Source organism: Rhinatrema bivittatum, chromosome 7 (assembly GCF_901001135.1).
Source record: "Rhinatrema bivittatum chromosome 7, aRhiBiv1.1, whole genome shotgun sequence".
Lineage (NCBI taxonomy): Eukaryota > Metazoa > Chordata > Amphibia > Gymnophiona > Rhinatrematidae > Rhinatrema > Rhinatrema bivittatum.
This window is the reverse complement of record NC_042621.1, coordinates 309,988,205-310,013,028: the sequence shown is the minus strand read 5'-3', so window position 1 is coordinate 310,013,028 and position 24,824 is coordinate 309,988,205. Positions and strand designations below refer to the sequence as shown.

General features: G+C 42.0%; 1 protein-coding gene across 1 annotated transcript in view; it reads right to left on the bottom strand.

The window, feature by feature from the left end:
• The window catches only part of LOC115096252 (deleted in malignant brain tumors 1 protein-like), a 397,025-nt gene that overhangs the window by 283,754 nt on the left and 88,447 nt on the right, over nt 1–24,824 (bottom strand). The window contains exon 9 of the mRNA XM_029610760.1: nt 8,087–8,422. Within this exon, the coding sequence (XP_029466620.1) occupies nt 8,087–8,422 (336 nt within the window). The remainder of the gene's footprint in view (nt 1–8,086; nt 8,423–24,824) is intronic.

Here is a 24,824-nt window from a genome sequence, read left to right as displayed (position 1 = left end):
CCAACAGCCCCTTGTTATCTTGCATGTTCCTTGGTGCCCACTAACTAACTGCAGCTCAGTCCATTTGGGTCAGTTGAAAGACAACCAATTAAATAACAACAAACAGGTTAACACAAGTGGGATTTGAGGGATGTGCATTTCTGGTCTTTCCTCACTTCTATATAATGTCCTGAAACAGAATATATAGAAATCTGGAATTACTATACCTAGTGGTCTTGCCAGGGAAGATCCAGAAGCTGTTAAAATGAAAAAAAAAAATTGTTACCCCCAGAAAGAGCTTGCGTGGGACATCAGATGAAGTCTTTTTGATCTCTCATGAAAACGTCCATGAATTATGTGTAGTGCAGACCAATAGGGTCTGTTTAATATTCTGTGTACACCCAGTTTATATCCAGAAAACTTGTATTCAAGAGCCCATGCTCAGGAATATGGAGTCAGCAGGCCACAGGTGAGCCCTACACATCCCGTCTGCTTGTCAGAAGGAGCTGTGCTAATGCCCTTCTGGATTAGGAACTCTTAAGCATTTGCCTGGGCTGCGAGCAGAATGCGTGAAAGTCTCTGCAGGACACCCATCCTGACACAGCCCCGTCCATGTTAGAAGGATGCTCTGTGAGGGGCATTGAGAGTGCTCCATACCCCTTTGGATGCTTAGCAAAATTATCAAGTTTTTAAATTGTTTTCCCAACTCTGCACGTTTCTCAGAGCTGGATTCAGTTCATCACAAATTTATCCCTTTGTTTGTTCTGTTATGGAAGAGGAGGATTTGAGTTAACGGAGTCCAGGGTTAGCTAAGTGGCATTTCCTAGATGTTCTTTCATTTGTATGCTCAATTCCCCCAGTCACTGCCTGCTCTTGACTGCAAACATTTCTGACAATTCCTGGTTAGGCAAAGTACATTATTATGTGCCTCCTCACAAAACTTGTCTATAGACTTTTAAAATTACCAAGCTTTCCAAATCTTAGCTCAAGGCAGGCTGAGACCCCCCCCCCCCCCACTTCTCAGCCCACTCCCACTGCCCCAGGAGGCAGACCCCACCCCAGCCCTCCGAAAGTACTTATAAGTCCCTGGTGGTGCTGTAGAGCCTGGAGTGCCCACTAGGGCTCCAGGGTCAATGCCCTTGCCATTTTAAAAATGATGCTGGTCAGCTGCATGCGTATTTTTGTCCCATTACCCAGCCAGGTAGGTCTGGGCCTGCTAAGTTTTCTTTGGGGGATGTGAGGAAAAATGAAGAATCCAGGGAGGCCCAGGGAATCAGCAGCAGGAGCCCACATGGAGCAAAAATACCTGAAACAAACAAAATGGTCTTTTTCTGTTTGGATGTACCCTTAGTTTAAAACAAATGCACATCCCTGACAATTACACAATGCTGAGTTCTGTGTTAGGAATCAGCACCAAGGAAAAGGATCTGGGTGTCACTGTGGCCAACACTTTGAAATCCTTGCAGCAAAAGTCAAAAAAGCAAATAGAAAGCTAGGAATTATTAAGAAATGGCAGATGAAATTTAATGTGGATAAGTGCAAGGTGATGCATATAGGGAAAAATAACCCTTGCTGTAGTTACATGATGTTAGGTTCCATATTAGGTGCTACAACCCAAGAAACAGATCTAGGCATCATAGTGGATAATACATTGAAATCGTCGGTTCAGTGTGCTGTGGCAGTCAGAAAAACAAACAGAATGTTGGGAATTATTAGGAAGGGAATGGTTAATAAAATGGAAAATGTCATAATGCCTCTGTATCGCTCCATGGTGAGACCGCACCTTGAATACTGTGTACAATTCTGGTCGCCGCATCTCAAAAAAGATATAATTGCGATGGAGAAGGTACAGAGAAGGGCTACCAAAATGATAAGGGGAATGGAACAGCTCCCCTATGAGTAAAGAGGTTTGGACTTTTCAGCTTGGAGAAGAGAAGGCTGAAGGGGGATAGGATAGAGGTGTTTAAAAGCATGAGAGGTCTAGAACAGGTAGTTATGAATCGGTTATTTACTCTTTCATATATTAGACTAGGGGGCACTCCATGAAGTTAGCATGTGGCCCATTTAAAACTAATCTGAGAAAGTTCTTTTTCACTCAACACACAATTAAACTCAAGAATTTGTTGCCAGAGGATATTGTTAGTGCTGTTAGTGTAGCTGTGTTTAAAAAAGGATTGGATAAGTTCTTGGAGAAGTCCATTACCTGCTATTAATTAAGTTGACTTAGAAAATAGCCACTGCTATTACTAGCAACAGTAGCATGGAATAGACTGTTTTTGGGTACTTGCCAGGTTCTTATGGTCTGGATTGGCTACTGTTGGAAACAGGATGCTGGGCTTGATGGACCCTTGATCTGACCCAGTATGGCATGTTCTTATGTTCTTAAGAAAACGAAACACACGTTATCATAATGTCTCTGTATAGCTCCACGGTGCGACTGCACTTTGAGTACTGCATTCAGTTCTGGTCACCACATCTTAAAAAACATTTATCGAAGCTAGAAAAGGTGCAGAGGCGGGTGACAAAAATGATAAAGGGGATGGAACTCTGAGGAAAGGCTAAAGAGATTAGGGCTCTTCAGCTTGGAGAAGAGACAGCTGAGGGGGGATATGGTAGAGATCTATAAAATAGATAAATATAGAATGATTATTTACACTTTCAGATTGTACAAAGACAGGGGGACATTCTATGAAATTAGAAGATAGCAGATTTAAAACAAATTAGAAAAAGTTTTAAGAACATAAGAAATTGCCATGCTGGGTCAGACCAAGGGTCCATCAAGCCCAGCATCCTGTCTCCAACAGAGGCCAAACCAGGCTACAAGAACCTGGCAAGTACCCAAACACTGAGAAGATCCCATGCTACTGATGCAATTAATAGCAGTGGCTATTCCCTAAGTCAGCTTGATTAATAGTAGTTAATGGACATCTCCTCCAAGAACTTATCCAAACCTTTTTTGCATCCAGCTACACTAACAGCACTAACCACTAATTCCAGAGCTTAATTGTGGGTTGAGTGAAAAAGAATTTTCTCCGATTCATCCTAAATATGCTACTTCCTAACTTCATGGAGTGCCCACTAGTCATCCTATTATCTGAAAGTTTAAATAACCGATTCACATCTACTCGTTCAAGTCCTCTCATGATTTTAAAGACCTCTATCATATCCCCCCTCAGCCATCGCTTCTCCAAGCTGAACAGCCCTAACCTTTGTAGCCTTTCCTCCTAGGGGAGCTGTTCCATCTCCTTTATCATTTAGGTCACCCTTCTCTGTACCTTCTCCAGTGCAACTATTATCTTTTTTGAGATGCAGTGACCAAATCTATATACAGTACTCAAGGTGCGGTCTCGCCATGGAGTGATACAGAGGCATTATGACATTTTCCATTTTATTCACCATTCCCTTCCTAATAATTCCTAACATCCTGTTTTCTTTTTTGACTGCTGCAGTGCACTGAGCCGACAAGTTCAATATATTATCCTCTATGATTCCTAGATCTCTTTCTTGGGTGGTAGCTCCTAATATAGAACCTAACATTGTGTAACTACTGCATGGGTTATTTTTCCCTATATGCAACACCTTGCACTTGCCCACATTAAATTTCATCTGCCATTTGGATACCCAATCTTCAAATCTTGCAAGGGCCTCCTGCAATTTATCACAATCTGCTTGTGATTTAACTACTCTGAATAATTTTGTATCATCTGCAAATTTCATAACCTCACTTGTCGTATTCCTTTCCAGAGCATTTATATATATATTGAAAAGCACAGGTCCAAGTACAGATCCCTGAAGCACTCTACTGTTTATTCTTTTCCACTGAGAAAATTGACCATTTACTCCTACTCTCTGTTTCCTGTCTTTTAACCAGTTTGTAATCCACGAAAGGACATCGCCTTCTATCCCATGACTTTTTAGTTTTCTTAGAGGCCTCTCATTGGGACTTTGTCAAACGCCTTCTGAAAATCCAAATACACTACATCTACCGGTTCACCTTTATCCACATGTTTATTAACCCCTTCAAAGAAATGAAGCAGATTTGTGAGGCAAGACTTCCCTTGGGTAAATCCATGTTGACTGTGTTTCATTAAGAATAGTTTCCACTATTTTTCCTGGCACTGAAGTCAGGCTCACTGGTCTGTAGTTTCCAGGATCGCCCTTTTTAAATATTGAGGTTATGTTGGCCACCTGCCAGTCTTCAGATACAATGGATGATTTTAATGATAGGTTACAAATTTTAACTAATAGATCAGAAATTTCATTTTTTAGTTCCCTCAGAACCCTATGGTGCATACCATCCAGTCCAGGTGATTTGCTACTCTTTAGTTTGTCAATATAGCCTACTACATCTTCCAGGTTCACAGTGATTTGGTAAAGATCATCTGACTCATCACCCTTGAAAACCATCTCTGGAACTGGTATCTCCCCAACATCCTCATTAGTAAACCCAGAAGCAAAGAATTCATTTAGTCTTTCTGCAATGGCCTTATCTTCTCTAAGAGCCCCTTTAACCCATTGGTCATCTAACGGTCCAACCGACTCCCTCACAGGTTTCTTGTTTCGAATATATTTTAAAAAGTTTTTATTATGAGTTTTTGCCTCTATGGCCAACTTCATTTCAAATTCTTTCTTTGCCTGTCTTATCAATGTTTTACATTTACCTTGACAATGCTTATGCTTTTTCCTGTTTTTTCTGATTTTGGTGCTGTGGAATTTGATGCCAGAAGATGTAGTCAAGGTGAGTAGCATAGTTGAGTTTAAAAAGTTCCTGGAGGAAAAGTCCATAAACATTTATTAATCAAGTAGACTTGGAGAATACCACCACCCATCCCTGGGAGAGAGCAAGAAATGAACCTACACTTTGGGATCTGCTGGATAATTCCTAGAGATCTGGATTAACCACAGTTGGTGACAGGATGCTGGGGGGGGGGGGGGGGTCAGTGGACCTTTGGTCTGTCCCAGCATGGCACTTCTGAGGTTCCCCCCTCCTAGTATACATCTTTGTAAGGACATTGAAAGGATGGAAGCAAATCAGAGAAAGCCTACAATAATGATACAAGGCTTGCAACACAAACCCACTAATAAACATATAGTGGGTTCAAAATGTTCTCATTGGAGGTACAAAGCGAGAGGGAGATATGATAGACATATTCAAATAATTAACAGGCTTCAATAAATTACAGAAAGGTGAAATATTCCATAGAACATTAAGCTTAAGGAGAAGGTGGTCCTGACATGAAGCTGGAGAGAGGGAAGGAATAGCCATCAGCAGTGGTAGTTTACCAAAAGCCATGACACAGCAGACAGGAAAGACTTACTGAATATAAGAACATAAGAAGTGCTTGCTGGGTCAGACCACGGTCCATCGAGCCCAGCATCCTGTCTTGGAGAGTGGCCAATCTCATAAAGTAGTCTAATTGCTCTTACTCACTCCCAGGGATAGCAATAGCTTTCCTTAGTCTTCCTGGCTAATGTGCTATGGACTTTTCCTTCAGGAACTTGTCTAAACTTCTCCCTGCTATGCTACTCATCCTGACTACATCTTCTGGCAATAGACTGCACAACTTGACAGAGTGCTGAGTGAAAAAGTACTTTCTATGATTTGATTTGAATCTGCTGGTTGTTAGTTACATGAAGTGTCCCCCTTTTTTTCAGGATTATTTGAAAGGGTAAATAACCGCCCTTTATTTACTCGTTCCACTCTACTCATTTTATAAACTATCATGACCCCTTTCAACCATCTCTTTTCCAAGTTGAAGAGCCTTTCATCATGAACATAAGAACATCCCTTTTTTCATTTCTGTCACCTTTTTCTGTACCTTTTCTAGTTTTGCTAAGTCTTTCTTGAGGTGAGGTGACCAGAACTGTACAAAATACTCAACATGCAGTGATACCATAGCGCAATATAGAGACAATATGATATTTTCTATTTTATTATCTTTTCCTTTTTGGATCATTCTTAACATTGTTTGCTTTTTGTTTACCACCGCACACTGAGCCGAGGATTTCAATTTTTATCAACAAGGATTCCAAAGTCCTTCTCCTGAGTGATGATTCCATTACAGAACCCAGATTGTCTACCTGTAGTTAGGATTATTTTTCCCTTGTTCATCACTTTGCACTTTTCCACATTAGATTTCATCTACCATTCGGTAACCCAGTCTTCTAGTCTCAGAAGGTCCTTCTGCAGTTCTTCGCAATCTGCTGCCATTTTAACAACTTTGAATAATTGTGTGTCATCTGCAGATTTGATCACTTCACTTGTTTTTCTATTTTCCAGATAATTTATGAATGTATTAAATAACACAAGTTCCAGTACCAATCCCTGTAGCACTCGACTAGCAACCTTTAGTTCTACTCTCTGTATTCTATGTTTTAACCAGTTACCAATCCTCAGTAGAACACTGTCTCCTATCTTATCACTTTGTATTTCCTGAGGAGTCTCTAATGGGAGATACTGTTAGATGCCTTCTGAAAATCCAAATACACTATAACAACCAGCTCACCTTTATCTATATGTTTATTTACACTTTCAAAAATTTGTAAAAGATTGGTAAGATAAGACTTCCACTTGCTAAAACCATTTTGACTCTTCTACATTAAGCCATGTCTATCTAAATGGGCAGTGATTTTTTTTTTTATAGATCGGTTTCTACCATTTTGCTAGGCACCAATGTCAGGTTCACCAATCTATCATTTTCCAGATTATCCTTGGAATACTTTTTAAAAATCAGTGTCACATTAGCCACCTTCCAGTCTTCAGAAAACATGGCTGTTTTTACAGGTTACTAGTAACAGGTTAGTGATTTCATATATTTATTTATTTGTATATTTTATATGCTGTCATTCTAAAACAAAGATCATAATGATTTAGTTCTTTAGAACTCTGGGGTGCATACCATCCAGTCCCAGTGATTGTCAGTTAGTTTGTCAATTAAATATTTTACATCCTCCATAATTACAGATATTTATTTGTTTTAGTTGCTCAGAATCTTTCCCATTAAAGAATATTTCAGGTGCAGGTATGTTCCCAACATCCTCCTCCATAAAGACCAAGGCGAAGCTTTTGTTCAGTTTTTCCGATATTTCTTTGTACTCCCTGAGCCCACCTTTTGCCCCTCAGTCATCTAACAGCCTAACTAACTCCCTCATAAGCTTTTTGTTTGGAATGTACTTGAAAAAATATGTATTATTAGTTTTTGCATCATTGGCCAGCTTTTTCTCGAAGTTTCTCTTGACCTGTCAGTTTTACATCTAACTTGCCAATGCTTATACTCTTGCCTATTTTCATCATTTGGGTATGCTTTCCAATTTTTTTTTAACAATGATTTTTAGCTTTAACTGTCTCCTTTGCCTCATCATTAAACCATTCTTTTGACCTTTTTTAATGTATGGAATACATTTTATCTGGGCTTCCAAAATGGTGTTTTTAAACAATTCTGCATGCAATCTTTTAACCCTAGCAGCTACTCCTTTTAGTTTTTTTTTCTAACAAATTTTCTTAATCTATCATAGTCTCCCTTTTTATATACATATGCTATTGTAGTAGTTTTACTTTATATCCTCCCTCCAGTGATTGTCAAATTTTATTACATTATGATTGTTATTGCTTTACAGGCCCACCACAGTTTCCTCTAGTACCAAGTTATGCATTCCATTGAAGGCTAGATCTAAAATAGTTGCCCCTTTTGTAGGGTCTAGGACCAGCTGCTCCATGAAGCAGTCATTTATAGCATCTAGAAACTTAACCTCTCTAGCATGTCCTGATGAGACATAGACCCACTCAGTACCGGGGTAATTGAATTCTCACATTGTTATTGTATTGCCAAATTTCTTAGCTTAGAGCTCTTTTTTTTATCATGGCTTCTAGTATCTTCTTTTGAATGAATGTCAGGTTAATTGGTCTATAATTGGTTCCTCTTTAGATGCATTTTTTTATTATGGAAATGCAGGTAACTTCATCCAACCTGAGAATCTGGAGTACTATGACTGACCCACTAATATTGATAAGAATGGTCATACAACAGCACATTTCATTTTCTGTAGTGCTAGTTATGTGGAATTAATGAATGGAAGACATTATTAAAAATTTAATCACTCCATTTACCTGAACATATCACCCCAGCATCTTTAGCATGGCTGCAGGCATTGGAGAACGAGCCACTGTTAGGACACTGCCAGAGATGAGGCTCGTTGCCTCTACACTGCACATTGTGCAGGACTATATTTCCTCTACCATAGCCAAAAAAGGCTTTTCCTGGCGCAGAATTCGCAGCTCCACATCTCAGCTGTCTGCACACGACCTGTGCATCCATTCTGTCCCAGAAATTATCGCACACCGTTCCCCAGGCTCCGTTGTAGTAAACTTCAACACGGCCTCGGCAACGGTGCCCACCACCGACCAGTCGCAGCTCTGGCAGAGGGTTCAAAGGTGGACGAAGAGCTGGGAAAGAAAGAGAGGATGGAAAGAACCAGGTAAAAAGTCCAATAATGAAAATAAGAGAGAAATAACAGGAGAAAAAAATCATTGGTATTCATTTCCATATTGTGCACAGATAGAAATACCTGGTCTCAAGTAACACTGGTGTACAGCTAAAATGCTTCTGCAATGAATGTAGTCAAACTTTACAAAATCTGTGTCACTGAGAATGAAAATGATGCTTATAATTGTTGACTGGCTTTAGTTTTCAAGCTATGCTACTGGGTCAGTATACATGACCTATGACTTGGGAATTGCAGAGGATAAGTGAGTTAAAAAGGGAATGGATTTCAAATTAAAAGAGAACTGACTAATATTCAGTCATTGGAGCCTGGGAGGAAAAGTGGTCCGCACCCAGCACTTACTGAATCAAGGAAGCTTTTGTTGCCCTCCCTTGCACAACAAGCTGGGTCTAATGAAGAACTGTGTTGAGGCTATGGACAAAACGAAAGCAGCCTTCAAGTACCTCAGTGGTATATTTCCATGCTTAAGTGAAGCTAAAATAAAGGAAGGTTTCTTTGTTGACCCTGTGATTCATGAATTTCTTCAAGGTGATGCATTTAACTGTGCATTGTGTGGCAAGGAGAAGACAGCCTGAAGAGCCTTCCAGTTAGTAGGGATGTGAAGGGAAAACATTTTTTTTGCTTTTGTTTTCTCAGGAGTTTTTTCCCCATGGATTTTGGTTCATAGAATGTTTGATTTGTTTCATTCATGTGAAAAAACATAGCAAACAAAAAAAAACCCAACCAGCCCAGCTTTGGGCCTCACCTATACTCTGGTCTCAGAGCTAGGCTAGGCTTAAAGCAATCCTTTCAAACAAATGCAACGAATAAAGTTCAGTTCGTTCAGGGAGGGGGTCCCGAGTTTATTTTGAGGCCCCCAAATGAAACAAATTACCCTTATTTGTTACATTTTTGAAATTCGTTTGAAATGAATACACATTCCTAACAGTTAATAGTAGCAAATTTTCTCGGAAACAAAAAGGCAGACATCTACAAGGAGTTGGTGGGAAAACCTCCTAAAGGCAAGCAAAAGCCTTGGCTGTAACAGTCACTAAAGATACATTTTTTGCACTCTCATTTAGATTTTGTTCCACTAAACTGTGGAGCAGTGAGCGATGAACCTGGCAAGTGATTTCACCAGGACATTGCAGCAATGGAAAAATGTTATCGGGGCAAATGGAGCCCATCAATGCTTGCAAACTATTGCTGGACAGTGACAAGAGATGCATTTAATTAAAACGAAACAAACTAAGAAGAGCCGAGCAGCCACTGAATAATAGTTTTTGGCCTTTTGTTTCATAGTAAATTTTATTTCTAAAATCCTTTTGCTGATTAAATTTTTAAAGTGTTACATAAACAGGACAAGTGAAATACACCAAAAGATCTATGTTTATGATTTGATTAAAGCTCTACTATCTATTCTCTCTCTACACAAGAGATATAGATGTAAAATATAAAAAATTAAATATCATGGAAACAGCCATTCAGCTGGTTTAATTGTCATATTTGAATTCAGCACATCAACATCTGTAATAAATGGCTCATTTTATTGCTAAAGCATAGGACTTCTACAAATTCGTACATCAGTATAATTAAATCTGTGAAAAGCTGCAGTTACCTGGTCTCAGGTGATACAACTTGTAAAAAGCTACAATTGCCTGGTGTCAGGTAATACAACCTGTTAAAAGCGGCAGTTACCTGGTGGCCAAGATGCCGGTGGTCGCACAGCTGTTGAGACAAAAAAGTAAGATTTAATCCCCAGCTGAAGACATGTCCTGGTATGGTTTGTGGGTGCAAGGGAATATTTTGGACCTGGAACTGCTGTTAGGCCATCAATAGCCTACCATAAATTAGCTTTGATTACTTTTACTATATTTTTCAAAAATTATTTGCTGTCTTTGATGAGGTATTTCATCTTTAACAAAAAAGGATTTGGAGTTTCATGTCAATATTTGTCCATTGAATTAAGCCTTGCTAAACAGAGGGAAAACAAGTTATAAAATACTTGTTACTGAGTTACAAGGAGAAAGATCCTATATACAAATTCATTTCCATATTGTGCCACAGACAAAAATACTTGATCTTGATATTGAAACACTACAACAAAATCTACCAGAAGAACTCAAGAACATTGACTTCACAAACTCATGGATGAACATCACCAAAGACATTGCTGACAGATTAAACCCTACTATTATAAAATCAATATAAAAGCCAAAACACCAAAACCTCTAGTACAACGAGAGAATAAGAGAAGCAAAACGAGAACTCAAAAAAAAAGAGCGAAACTGGCGAAGGAACAAAACAGAGACACTACTAAACGCCTATAGAACATTTCTAGCCAATTATAAAAAAACGAATACATAATGCAAAAGAAGAATTCTATTCAAATAAAATTAGTAAATACTACAATAACCCAAAAATGCTGTTCAACATTGTACAAACACTAACTAAACCTCTAAACCAGTAACTGCATATTCATCCATGTTCATTCTCCAGTTTTTTCTGTCCTTTATTTCCTGGCTACTTTAGCCTCCAAGTTCTTTTCCCTGTTATTTGTATCTGCGCTTCGGCCTTCTTGTTATATGGTTTTTTTGCTAAGTTAACCCCTAAGTTTGATGTAAACCGGCCTGATATGATGCCTGTCATGAAGTTCGGTATAGAAAAATGTTAAATAAATAAATAAATAACATAAAATAAACGAATTAAGAACGACCTCCAGCACCACTACTAGTAATGACTTTGCAGAATACTTCACTGACAAAATAAAAAATTTAATGAACAACAACATCACTAGTAACCACACAACCGCCAACAACAACATCAACACCTCCAATTCACGGCAACAAACCACAGCAACATGGACAAGATTTGATCAGGCCTCCTCCCTCGAAATTCAGAATATTACCAAAAAAATGAATCCAGCAAACCATACTTCCGACAGGATCCCCATTCAGACTATTAAACAGATTTCCGACTCAATAAACAAAACAATAACAGACATAGTAAACCTATCTCTCACTGAAGGAAAATACCCAGAATCCTTAAAAACAGCCAACATAAAGCCATTAATAAAAAAGAACAACCTAGACCCAGAAAAAATACAAAACTACAGACCTATATCAAACTTACCTTTCTTGGCAAAAATCTTAGAAAAAACTGTTCAATCACAACTATCTGACTACCTTGACACAAACAACATTCTTCATCCATCTAAATTCGGATTCAGAAAAAACCTGAGCACCGAAACTCTACTATTATCACTAAATTCACACAACCTTGTTTTATTGTAACTTTGCTTCTTCCTCAATGTTAATGTTATAACTCCCTTGTTCCATGTGAACTGATATGATATGATCTGTATCATGAATGTCGGTATAGAAAAGAGTTAAATAAATAAATGACACAGTGCTCAGAGGATTTGACAGAGGACAAAATTACCTATTAATCCTCCTTGACCTATCAGCTGCATTTGACACCGTCAACAATGCCATTCTAATAGAAAGACTATCCAAAATAGGAATTAGAGGTAACACTTTAAATTGGTTCTCATCATACCTATCAAACAGAAGTTTCAGAGTCATTTTCAATAACACCCTTTCTGATAAAGTGAACCTCAACACAGGAGTACCACAAGGACCCTCTCTTTCAGCCACACTTTTCAACATATACTTACTCCCAATATGCCATACATTAGAACGACTTGGACTGACACATTTCCTATACGCTGATGACATTCAAATCTTGGTTCCTATACAGAATTCTCTCGAAGATACATACAACAGAACCTCTATGTACCTTACTGAAATAAAAAAGCAATTAAATGACATGAAACTAATAATAAACATTGACAAAACTGAATTAATAATCCTAAATAAAGAGCCACAACGCCCTCATGAAGCCACTCATAACAAATAACCAAAAAACTGTTATCACATCTGTCTTCCATGCACGGAATCTTGGAATCACCATCGACAATGAATTTTCGCTCAAAACCTGCATAGTCAACAAAATTAAAGAAGGATATCATAAATTACTGATGCTCAGACGTCTCAAACCATTCCTCACACAAGATTTTAGAACAGTCCTACAACTACTCATTTTCTCTAACCTAGACTACTGCAATGCCCTTTTCCTTGGACTTCCTCTCTCAACCATAAGTCCACTCCAAATATTACAGAATGCAGCCGCCAGAATACTGACTGGTGCAGAAAAACAGGAACATATAACACCAATTTTAATCTCCTTACATTGGCTCCCGATAAAATTCCGAATTGAATATAAAGTACTGACAACACTGCACAAAATGATCATAGGACAACAAAGCAATTGGCTAAGCAAATACCTTGTAACAAAGGACTCCTCAAAACCCCGCCTGCCAGAAGTACTCGTCTAAAATCAACACAGGAATGAGCAATATCCATCGCCAGCCCCACACTATGGAACTCATTACCAAGTGGAATTAGAAATCAACCAAGCATTAAAACGTTCAAAAAAGAGTTAAAAACCTGGCTTTTCAGACTGTTCTGCTCTCACCCCTGCTACCTTGTTACTAGAAATAATTGATTTAGAGATTCCAAACCATGATTGTGCAGTACTAATGGAGTATGAATTACAGCCCCGGGAAGGCTTAAAAAAATATCCCTCTTTCTAATGCTGACGCAGTTTATTTTGTAATCGGCTGTGCTCTCCATGATGATACAGGCTTGCTGCAAATTGGATATGCTGTATGTACCTAGTGGGAAGTGCTGGAAGCAGGACCTCTCACTCATACACGAACAGCACAGACTGGAGAATTGGTAGCCCTCACTCGGGCTTGTTTTAGAGGAAAGGGATTATGTTTCACTTATGGGGCATTATGGAAAATGAGAGGATTTTTAACAGCAAATGGAGAAATGATTAAGAATGGGTCCTTTGTTAAAGCTTTGCTAGAAGCAATCTTGTTGCCTCTTGAGTTGGCAGTAGTTAAATGTGCAGGGCATAGCAAGGAAGATTCAACTGTAGCCAAAGGGAATAACTTGGCAAGATAAGACAGCCAAGCATGCAGCTCTGACCAACAATACTGTGGGAATTGCAGGATGCCCTTTGCTAAAACACATAGAGAAAACAAAGACCTTGATATTAAAAATTTGATTCAGTGGCAGGTGCAAGATAAGGATTATTGGAAGTTGTGGGCAAAAGGAGGGGCCACTATCCAAAATCAGGAACAAGATCAAATATGATTTGGCCCAAATGACGAAGTAGTGGCCCCCCGACATATACTGCCCCATATTTTATTTTCTCTTCATCAGGCATCTCATGCAGCTCCTGCAGCATTAATGGTTATGTTCTTTCACCACTAGTGGGGACTGGTTTCAGCAGTCAGGACTCTGGCTATTACCATATGTTCTCAGTGTATGCAATGTAATTTGTACAAGGCCTCCAAGGGTTTGATCATCACTCCTGCACACCTAAAGCGCCCCCTGGGCCCTTTCTTGCAAATCTAGGTTGATTTTATCAAATTGCCTTACAAGTATGGACTAATGCTGATTTGCTGCTTCTCAGGGTGAGGAGAAACTTTTCCAGTAATAAAGGCAGACGCAATCTCTGTAGCTAAGATTTTACTGAAATAATTTATTCCAAGATATCGAATCCCAGAATCAATTGATAGTGATCAGGGGACACACTTTGTGAATGACATAATTATGTCATTAAGTAAGGCGTTAGGCATCTCTTTCAGGTTCCACACCCCTTACAGACCTCAAGCCTCTGCCCTTATAGTAAACTTCAATGGCAGGCTAAAAACTAAGCTGGGCATTATCATGACTGCAGCACACTTAATGTGGCCACAAGCTCTCCCTTTAGCTCTAATGCTTTGCGGGCATCACCCCATTCCAAGACAGGGCTTACCCCATTTGAGATTGTCATTGGACGACCAATGGCTATTGGTCTAATGCCAAAACCATCCACTGCTCTCATATTTTCACAAGAAGTATATCTTAACCATTATTTGTTTATGTTGCAGAAAGTTTTGGCTTCACACTGGCAGAAAGTACAAGCATCTTTTCCTTCAGTGTACCCTGCGTCCACTGAGAGTGTGCAACCAGGTGATTTTGTTTTTCTAAAGATTTTCCGACAGAAGAACTCCTTGGCCCCCAGGTGGAGGGGACCCTATCAGGTACTTTTAACCTCACATTCTGCAGTAAGATTAGAAGGACACCCTACCCGGGAACACCTTTCTCACTGTAAAAAGGCTTATAGTACCACAACAGCAGGAAGCTCCGGGACATAGAACTATCTCACGAGGCTACTGGAACGGACATGACCCTGCTTTTGGTTCTCTGGGCAAACTGCACCAATACGATGACCGTCACCTACAAAAGGGTTACTATTGTGTGGTGAAATATCGTCTGTCTGTCTGCACGATGGGACTTTGTGCATGAATGTTTTGACCATGAACTAAACATGACTGTTCACCTGTATAAGGTCTACAACAAGGTGGTGGCTGTCTCCGGGGCACATTATTCATACTGCGGGGACTATAAGCATAAATGCTTCAGGTATCCTCCATGCTTTAACAGGACTCTACCTTGTTGTGACTGCAGAAAGAGCAGCCAGTCAGCCTATGCGATTTCCCAGCTGTGCCCAATGGAAGCTGAGAAAAGGATTCAGGAAACCTGTCCTACTGGTCATGGGTGCAACCTCAGGTGTACTGGGAACTATACTCATGATAAGTACACCTCTTCTCCCATGTTTCTGCTTGCCAAGGCTTATATTGAAGAGTAAGGCTGCTCTGTATTGGGCCTTCCTGTTGTAACCGGAGGGAACATATCAAAAATCTACTTCACCATCTCTGAGGTAAAAGTGAATGACAGAAGACTATCAGTTTATAATACCTCAACTCTGTGGTTCTTTGCACCGTGGGGAGCAGTAAAGAGTATTTCCTTAATATTACTGCTCAGTTTGCCTTTGGATACATTGTACCATTGTTTTCTTTCAACAAACATCATCAGAACTGATTTGCCCATAAGAGAAGGCGCAGGTCACCTATTCGATTTCCAGATGGACCGTGATCCTTTCATTGTATTTTGAGGACTGTTTTTCCTGGTTTAAGAGTTTATGAACTTGAAAGTGCTTTAAAAAATCTTTCTGCCACTGTGAAAGTCACAATGAACAAGACAAAAATTATGGGTCTAATGCAATTAGAGATCAAGTCTCTTAAAGAAGTAGTTTTAGATAATTGTATGGCGCTAGACATGTTGCTTGCTGACAAAGGAGGGGTTTGTCAAAGTATTAAGTTCTTCTTGTTGTTCCTATATTAATAATGATGGTAGTATTAGAAATCACATGCAAGCTATAGAAAATTTACTGACACACCTTTCTCACTATACTGACACCGAAAACCCCTCCTGGGATGTTTTTGTATGCACCATGAGTAAAAATATAGTAAATATTTAAGACAAGCATTGCCCCCTGGACCAAAAGGAGGGACTGTGACAATAACATTTATTAGGGCCATCTGTTTAGTGGAAATTTACCAAAAGGGTTCCAGGAGGCACTGCTTGCAATTTGAGGCCTTCTTTCGAACTCTCTCCCTTTAGATAGCAGAAGAAATAGTGTATCTCTTTGTAGTTTTGGGCTCACAGTAAAGAGTCATGGAATGTGCCTGTTTTCAAGGTTACTTAAGTTTCCCAGGACTCTTTGGAATGTCAGATGTAAGCAAATGTTTCTTTTCACCTTGTGACCTTAAATCAAAGGAGTGTTGTTTTAATTACTAGGGCAAAACTGTATTTAAGACTAGCCAAGTCAATATCTAACCAAGTCAATATCTAACCAAGTCAGTCTCTCAGGCTTAGGAGCTGACTTCCTTATGCGCATAAGAAATAAAGGCATTTGATTATGAGAAATACACTGTCTCTGTTGTCCTGTTCTTTGGTAAACATTTTTCATTACAAAGCATACGCAGACTCAATTATGATCCAAGAGAATTAAATTAATATAATATAAATCCCAAGTCTTTGTGTTAGAATGTTCCTATACGTTGTATATTTTTGTAAACATTTTGAAATTGCTTTGATGATGATGTTGTAACATACCACAAGATTATGTAAACCATTATTTTGTAATAGTTTACAAGACTAAACCGTTTCGATGGCGAAACCGAGTGACGTTATACAAAACCCTTTAAATAAATAAATAAATCTCAGTTAATACAACCTGTGAAAGGCTGGAGTTAGCTGTTCTCCAGTGATACAGCCTGTGAAAAGCTGCAGTTACCTGGTCTCAGGTCATACTACATGTGAAAAGCTGCAGTTACCTGGTCTCAGGTGATAAAAGCTGTAAAAAGCTGCAGTTACCTGGTCTCAGGTGATAAAAGCTGTAAAAAGCTGCAGTTACCTGGTCTCGGGTGATAAAAGCTGTAAAAAGCTGCAGTTACCTGGTCTCAGGTGATAAAAGCTGTAAAAAGCTGCAGTTACCTGGTCTCAGGTGATAAAAGCTGTGAAAAGCTGCAGTTACCTGGTCTCGGGTGGTAAAAGCTGTGAAAAGCTGCAGTTACCTGGTCTCAGGTGATAAAAGCTGTGAAAAGCTGCAGTTACCTGGTCTCAGGTGGTAAAAGCTGTAAAAAGCTGCAGTTACCTGATCTCAGGTGATAAAAGCTGTGAAAAGCTGCAGTTACCTGGTCTCAGGTGATAAAAGCTGTGAAAAGCTGCAGTTACCTGGTCTCAGGTGATAAAAGCTGTGAAAAGCTGCAGTTACCTGGTCTCAGGTGGTAAAAGCTGTAAAAAGCTGCAGTTACCTGATCTCAGGTGATAAAAGCTGTGAAAAGCTGCAGTTACCTGGTCTCAGGTGATAAAAGCTGTAAAAAGCTGCAGTTACCTGGTCTCGGGTGATAAAAGCTGTAAAAAGCTGCAGTTACCTGGTCTCGGGTGATAAAAGCTGTGAAAAGCTGCAGTTACCTGGTCTCAGGTGATAAAAGCTGTAAAAAGCTGCAGTTACCTGGTCTCAGGTGATAAAAGCTGTGAAAAGCTGCAGTTACCTGGTCTCAGGTGATAAAAGCTGTGAAAAGCTGCAGTTACCTGGTCTCAGGTGATAAAAGCTGTGAAAAGCTGCAGTTACCTGGTCTCGGGTGGTAAAAGCTGTGAAAAGCTGCAGTTACCTGGTCTCAGGTGATAAAAGCTGTGAAAAGCTGCAGTTACCTGGTCTCGGGTGATAAAAGCTGTGAAAAGCTGCAGTTACCTGGTCTCGGGTGATAAAAGCTGTGAAAAGCTGCAGTTACCTGGTCTCAGGTGATAAAACCTGTGAAAAGCTGCAGTTACCTGGTCTCGGGTGATAAAAGCTGTAAAAAGCTGCAGTTACCTGGTCTCAGGTGATAAAAGCTGTAAAAAGCTGCAGTTACCTGGTCTCAGGTGATAAAAGCTGTAAAAAGCTGCAGTTACCTGGTCTCAGGTGATAAAAGCTGTAAAAAGCTGCAGTTACCTGGTCTCAGGTGATAAAAGCTGTGAAAAGCTGCAGTTACCTGGTGGCCAAGGTGCTGGTGGTCGCACAGCTGTTGAGATAAAAAAGTAAGATTTGAATTCCCAGCTGAAGATGTGTCCTGGCAGTGTTTGTGGGTGCAGGGGAACATAATGAAGCTGGAACAGCAGTCTGTGTTGTAAGGTTCCTTGTGGGGCAGTAGTGGATGTTTACAGCTGACGGCATCTATGGCATCCCACTGGTTGCCTGCTCAACACATGATCAGCTCCTATGGCTTTAACAGAGCTCTCAAGGTTTTGGTTGACAATTTTATTTTATTTCTAAGCATTTGATATTTTTCATGTAATAAATAAGAAAGAGGCCTTACTTTAAACTAGCTCATGTTAGACCTGTGCATAGGATATGGGCAGTTACTTCAAATTAAGCTGAAATTAAATTTATGATGTAATATTTACTAAAAGGAATACATACATAAATATAAATGACATATTAAATAGTCTGCCCCGCTGTTCCTGCTCCCAGACCCTTCTTGATCTTTGGTTTCTTCCCTCTGTTCTCTGTACCATAACTCTCACTGTCTGTCCCAGAAACGCCTGAATTCTGTCTCCCTCTCAGTAAGAAGCATTTTTTCACATTTCCTGTGATCTTCCCTTGCTCTTACATCATGTCGTGACCCTTGTCCTTGAGTTCCTCTTCCTACCTTCTTCAAGTTTAGTAAGTAGTTGAATATTTCCATTTACATCCCCTGTTGCTAAGGAGTATATTTATAGTTGATCCCGGTGGGGCTTGGCAGGTTTTCATATACTAATGTGTTTAAAGCTGCGGTTACCTGGTAACTGAGGTGCTGCAGGTCCAGAGGCTGCTGGAAGAAAGAAAGCAAGACAGTAACTTTTAAACAGGTGTGCAGGCGCATGTGTGCGTGTGTTTGCTGGCTAGCGCCCCTGGACGCAGCTATTTTTTTTAGCATATCTGCGTATGTGTGCATATATTATAAAATAGGCTGAGCGTGCGCACATGTGTGTACAATTTTAAGTGGACGCATGATGTGGGTATGAATCCCGCTTCCACCACATAAGTGGGGTAATTTTAAAAGGGGTGCGTGTTCACGACATTGACAGTTTTATCAGTTTGTTCCTAGTTCACCCAGGCAAGGGATAGGACTTTCAAACTTCCCTAGTTAAATCGTCTCCCTTTCCCTCTGTTAGCAGCAGCCATTAAAACCCCACTGACTAGCCTATATTTTTTTATTTTATTACTTATACGCCATCCATAGCAATAGTCAAGTTACACGGCAGGGGACCCCGGTGCAGCCTGTGCGCGTATGTATGTGCACATCTCTTGGCCTTCCCCCAACCCGCCCACGCTCTGCCTAAACCATGCCCCTCCCCTTTTCAAAACTTTAGACTGGTGCACCTAGTGGAAGATATGCACGTACATATCCGCTCGGCACGCGCTGGCCCAACTTGTGCTCATATCTCCTGGTTTTGTCCTGTGCAGGGCTTTTAAAATTTGCCTTAAGATTTTAACCCCCAGCTGAAGACGTGTCCTGGCAGGGGCTGTGGGTGCAGGGGAGTATGCTGAAGGTGGAACTGCTGTTGTAAAGTTCCTTGTGGGGGCTGACGGCAATCTATAGCATCCCCCAGATTGCCGGCCCCCACATGATCTGCTCCTTTGGCTTTAACGGTGCAGCAGCAGTTTTACAGACAACTTCTGGTAAATGCATGGACTGAAGTCAGTGGGTTGCAGTGATGTAAGGTAGTGATGTACATTTAACCCTTTGGTGTGATCCTGTCAGCTTCAGGTGGAAGATCAATGTGGGCCAGTCTGAGGGGACTGGGCATGGATTGTGAGAGGGAGCTCGACAGGAAGAAAGCAGCAGCAGCTGATGCTTGTGAAATGGCCACTTTTTCACTTCCCCAATTCTCTACTCGCAGAGAGGATCGTGCATGTTAGGAGACCTCGGTGGTGGGATCTCTGCTGAAGATTACATCTCGTGTGCGAAATAAGAAACTGAAGGGAATTAATCTGTGAATTTATGACATTTCTCTTATACTGTATCAGGAATGCTGTGCAAATAGAGTATGAGATTAAGGGGCAGATTTTAAAAGCCTTGCACGCGTCGAGCCTATTTTTGCATAGGCCCAGTGACGCGCGTATGTCCCGGGGTTTGAAAAAAAGGGCGGGGCGAGGGTGTGGCCAGAGGCCACTGTAGGGCCTCTAGGCCGGGGGATTGCGCAATGGCACTCGGCCTAGAGGCCTCTCTAGGGCCTCTAGGCCGGGGGATTGCGCAATGGCATTTGGCCTAGAGGCCTCTCTAGGGCCTCTAGGCCGGGGGATTGCGCAATGGCACTCGGCCTAGAGGCCTCTCTAGGGCCTCTAGGCCGGGGGATTGCGCAGTGGCACTCGGCTGGTGCACACAAACTATGCCTGCCCAGAGGCAGGCACAACTTTAAAAACAAAGGTCGGGGGGGGGGGGGGGGGGGGGGGGTTAGGTAGGGCTGGGGGGCAGGTTAGGTAGGGGAAGGGAGGGGAAGGTGAGGGGGGCGGAGGGAACAAGGAAAGTCATCGGGGCTCCCCTTTGGCTCGGTGCGCACAAGGTGCACACCCTTGCATGCGCCAACCCTGGATTTTATAACATGCGCGCTGTTACAGAAGGGGGGCCTTAGGAGGCCTTCGCGATCTGTTATGTGCACGCAGGCTTTGGCTGGATGTAGCAAGAGATGCCATGAGCAGCTGCTGCATGAGAATAGGAGATTTGTGCCCTTGGACCTCGGTGAACCCAGAGAGGAGCTCCGGGGGAAACACTGAGGCTAGTGAGACAAATCCGTGTCTGGGTCGAGACCAAGCCCAGGCCCCTGCCGACCTGCATACCTCAGTGAGACCAACCAAGGGTGGTCCTCCGACTACTCCAAGCCCTTTCGGACCTGCCGCTGGGAACAGCAATGGCAGCAGGCCGGACAGGAGACGAGGGCAGACGAAGGCTCTGGAACATGAAGACTGAGACAGGAGACTTGGGGCGTGCAGACTCAGACGAGAAGCTTGGGATGTGAAGACTCAGACGAGAAGCTTGAGCACAAAGACTCAGGATCAAGGTTTAGGAACAAGTACTGGCTTGAGGCTGCCCCGCAGCGCGCCCTACACAGCCCACCGACATGGGCAGACCCCATGGCTGGTCACGAACCACGCTTGAGAGCGAAGCAAACTCCAGACGAATATGTGGTAATTGAAGCCGGAACATGGTGAAGATTCAGTAGAAGCCTGTACCAAGACGCGCCCTACACAGCCGCCCATGGCTGGTCACGGACCACGCTGGAATGGCACAGGATCAGTCAGAGTCTTAGGCATGGACAGAGCAGCCACCAGCACATCCGAGGGCCGAGACAGTTTCCAGGGTAAGGGACCAAGATGAGACTTGGCTTTAGGCATGAAACATGGGACCAAGACGAGACTTGGCTTCAAGTGAAGATGATCCTCTGGAGACTAGTGCTGCGAAACAAGAAGGCAGGCCCATGCCACACGAGGTGACGAGACACGACGTGACATGCCAGAGAAGGTAGCGATGAGGAACCAAGGGTCCAGGAAGCAGAAGCGGAGACGAGGCATCAGGAAGGAACATCAGGAAGACCACGAGACATCAGGAAGACAAGGGATAATCCAGAAGGGATCAGGAACATGAAGAGAAATGAGGGATCCCATGAAGAACAGGAAATACCAGCAGGAGTGAAGCCGAGAAGTCCTTGAGACGAACTAACTCCTTGCGAAGGCAACTAAGGACTGGAAGCTGGGCCCTTATATAGGGCTGAAGATCAGGAAACACCCTGGGAGGAGTCCAGGTGGGGCCCATGGCATTTCTGGCCATGGCCCTTTAAATCTATGCAGGAGGTGCGGCCCGCATCCTAGGAAGCCGGAAATAGGAAGTTCAGCACGGTGGATAGTGGCCATGCTGCCGCTGTGAGTAGCAGAGAAGCCGAGCAGGGCCGTGGAGCAGGCTCCGATGTCAGCAGCGGCACCTGCTGCTGCAGGAAGCACCAAGGGCGGCTCCAGCCGCCAGGAAAGCCCGGGGACTGCGGCCTCTGGGCCGCGAGGCTGAAGAGAGCGTCAGCGGCGATTCTGGCCGCGAGAGAATCCCGGTAACAGCGGCTCCATGCCGCACTGAGGAACGCCGAAGTCCGTTGCTCCCTGCCGCGGTGAAGAGAGGCTGACTGCAGCTCCGTGCTGCGGAGGTAGTCTGCGGCTCCGTGCCGCGATGTAAGTACAGAGTCAAAACACGCGCAGCTGCGCGCGCATGTTATAAAATTGGGCATAGATTTGTGTGCCGGGTTGCGCGCACAAATCTACACCCGTGCATACCTCTTAAAATCCGACCCTAAGATTGTAACTGGGATAGTGAAAGCTTGCACTATTTGCATCAAATAGCTAATTAACATCTGTTTTGAGTGTCATGAAATTACCATCAATTAAGTTTTGGCAGCATTATATCATCTGACGTATTGCCAGATAAATTCGGCGGGTTGGAAGCAGTTCAGTTGGTGTGGATGTTGGATTTATTAGAACAGCACTCCTTTTTTTTGGAAGAAAAGATGTCTTGCAAACCCTGTTAGTCTTTAGTGTAGCTAAAAGAAGAGTTTAGCATGGTTGTGTTGGTTTTGCACGCACACACACACACACACAGACACAGAAAATGAGTTCCCTGTACATAATTTTAGGATACACCTGTGGCAAGAAGCCCCCTCTTTTCTCTGCGCGGAGACTTCCCTGCCAGAGCAGCAGTAGGATAGGTGTAAGCCGAATGTCCAATGGCAGCTTGCACTGTGAATTACTAAAACATTTAGGGGTCATTTCTGCAAATCTTGCAGATACTTCCTACCCTTGTTGTTAATTTTAAAGGGGAAGTACAAGGATAATTTCACTGAAAATTGCTTAAAGGTCCATGGGTCAAACATTATTCCATGATTTGGACCAACGTTTTGGGCAGGCAAAATACTGAGTATAAATTTCCTTATGTGATCTCTTACCTCCCTCGGCAAAGCTAAAATAAGAGGATGGGCAGGCAAAGGCAGGTAACTTTCAGAGAACCAATTTACCCCAGTAAAAGGCTGTTGGAATGAGTGGTTTCTTATCTGAGGAATTTTCTCCTGAGAAGGCTGTGCAACACTGTGCTCTAGTGCTAGGCAGATTAATTACTTTTGGTTGGTTACGGTGAAATGCAAATTTGGACTGGCCTGAAGGAAGACCGAGTAGAACACATGAGAGATCAGTTTAAATTTCAAATCAAATTGATATTTTGAGCTGTATAATTAAGATGTCTTACAGAAGACCACAGACAGACCCTTGTGTTAGGAAGCACAAGCCCTGCATTACACTAAATTATCTTTTTATATATTTGTATTTCTGCTCCAGCAGATTCCTCTCACTGCTTTTGCTCTTCCTTCTCCATTGGAGCCAGCCTCTGTTAGATGACAGCACCTTGAGCCTTGAATCACAGCTTCTTGGGGTTTTCACCCTTTTTGTATCTCCTGCTCTCAGCCTGCCAGTGTACTGACGATGTTGTGACCAAGGGCCACAGATTACAGCTCTCAGGAGTGTGCTATGTAGTTCCTGCCTTTGTCCAGCAGGTGTCGCTGTTGAGTGATGGCTAAGTTCTCAGGTACTGGTGTTTATTATCAAATAAGTAAGATAGGTTCTTTGTCTTAACAAATATAATAAATTCAAACCAGGGCAGTTTAGTCTAGAATAGTATTGGACATTAATTCAGCTCACCTACAGTTTGACCTTTTCTCTATGGAATTAATAAGTAGAAAACATATGTATCATAAGAACATAAATGCCATTCTGGGTCAAACCAAGGTCCATCAAGCCCAGCATCCTGTCTCTGACAGTGGCCAATCCAGGTTACAAATACCCGGCAGATCCCATAAAGTTCCTGTTACTCCCTCCCAGGGATAGCACTTTCTTTAGTCTACCTGGCTAATAAAATGTGTTTTGGACTTTTCCTCCAGGAACTTGTCCAAACCTCTTTAAAACCCCACTATGCTCGTCGCCTTGACCATGTCCTCTGGCAACAGATTCCACAGCTCGATATCGCGCTGAGTGAGAAAGTAGTTTCTAGGATCTGTTTTGAATCTGCTGGTTGTTAGTTTCATGGCATGTCCCCTTAGTTTAATATTATTTGAAAAGGTAAATAATCATTCTTAATTTACCTGTTCCACCCAAATCATGATTTTATAAAATTCTATCATGTCCCCTCTCAGCCGTCTCGTTTCCCTATGATGAGAGCCCTCACCTGCGTAGGCTGTCATCATAGGGGAATGTTCCATCTCTTATTTATTATTTATTTTAAAATTTTATATACCACTTTTACAAACAAGTTTAGTCAGAACAGTGTACAATATATCAGTCAAAAAAAACTCAAAATATAAAGTAAAACTCGGAGGTGAGGAGAGAGAGAGGCTCAAGTGTGGGAAGCTGCCCGAGTCCAGTATTGCCTGTTCGAGGCAATTTTGAGAGAGAAAAAGACCTTTTCCTGGATCGGAGTGGGGAGCCCCGGAGCGAGTGGGCGGACCCAGTGACATCATCATCAGGAGCCCCGGGACAGCATAAAATCAGGGCCCTGCGGCGCGCAGCCGCCGGCGCGAAAATTATAGGTAAGAAAAGAAAAAGTAAAAATTATACTTCCTCTCCTGCAGCTCCTTTGTCTAAAATAATTGGACCGATGGACTCACATATAGTTCATATGTTAGAGTCCACCGATAGGGGGAATACTGAGGGGAATTCTATTTTAGAAGTAACCCTCAGCCCTAGGTCCACACAACCTCCTTTACAACCAGTATTGGAAGGTATACAAATGGCTGATGTAGTTGGAGGATCCTCTGGAAGTAATATCCCCAAATCTAAACAGAATGGGGATATTC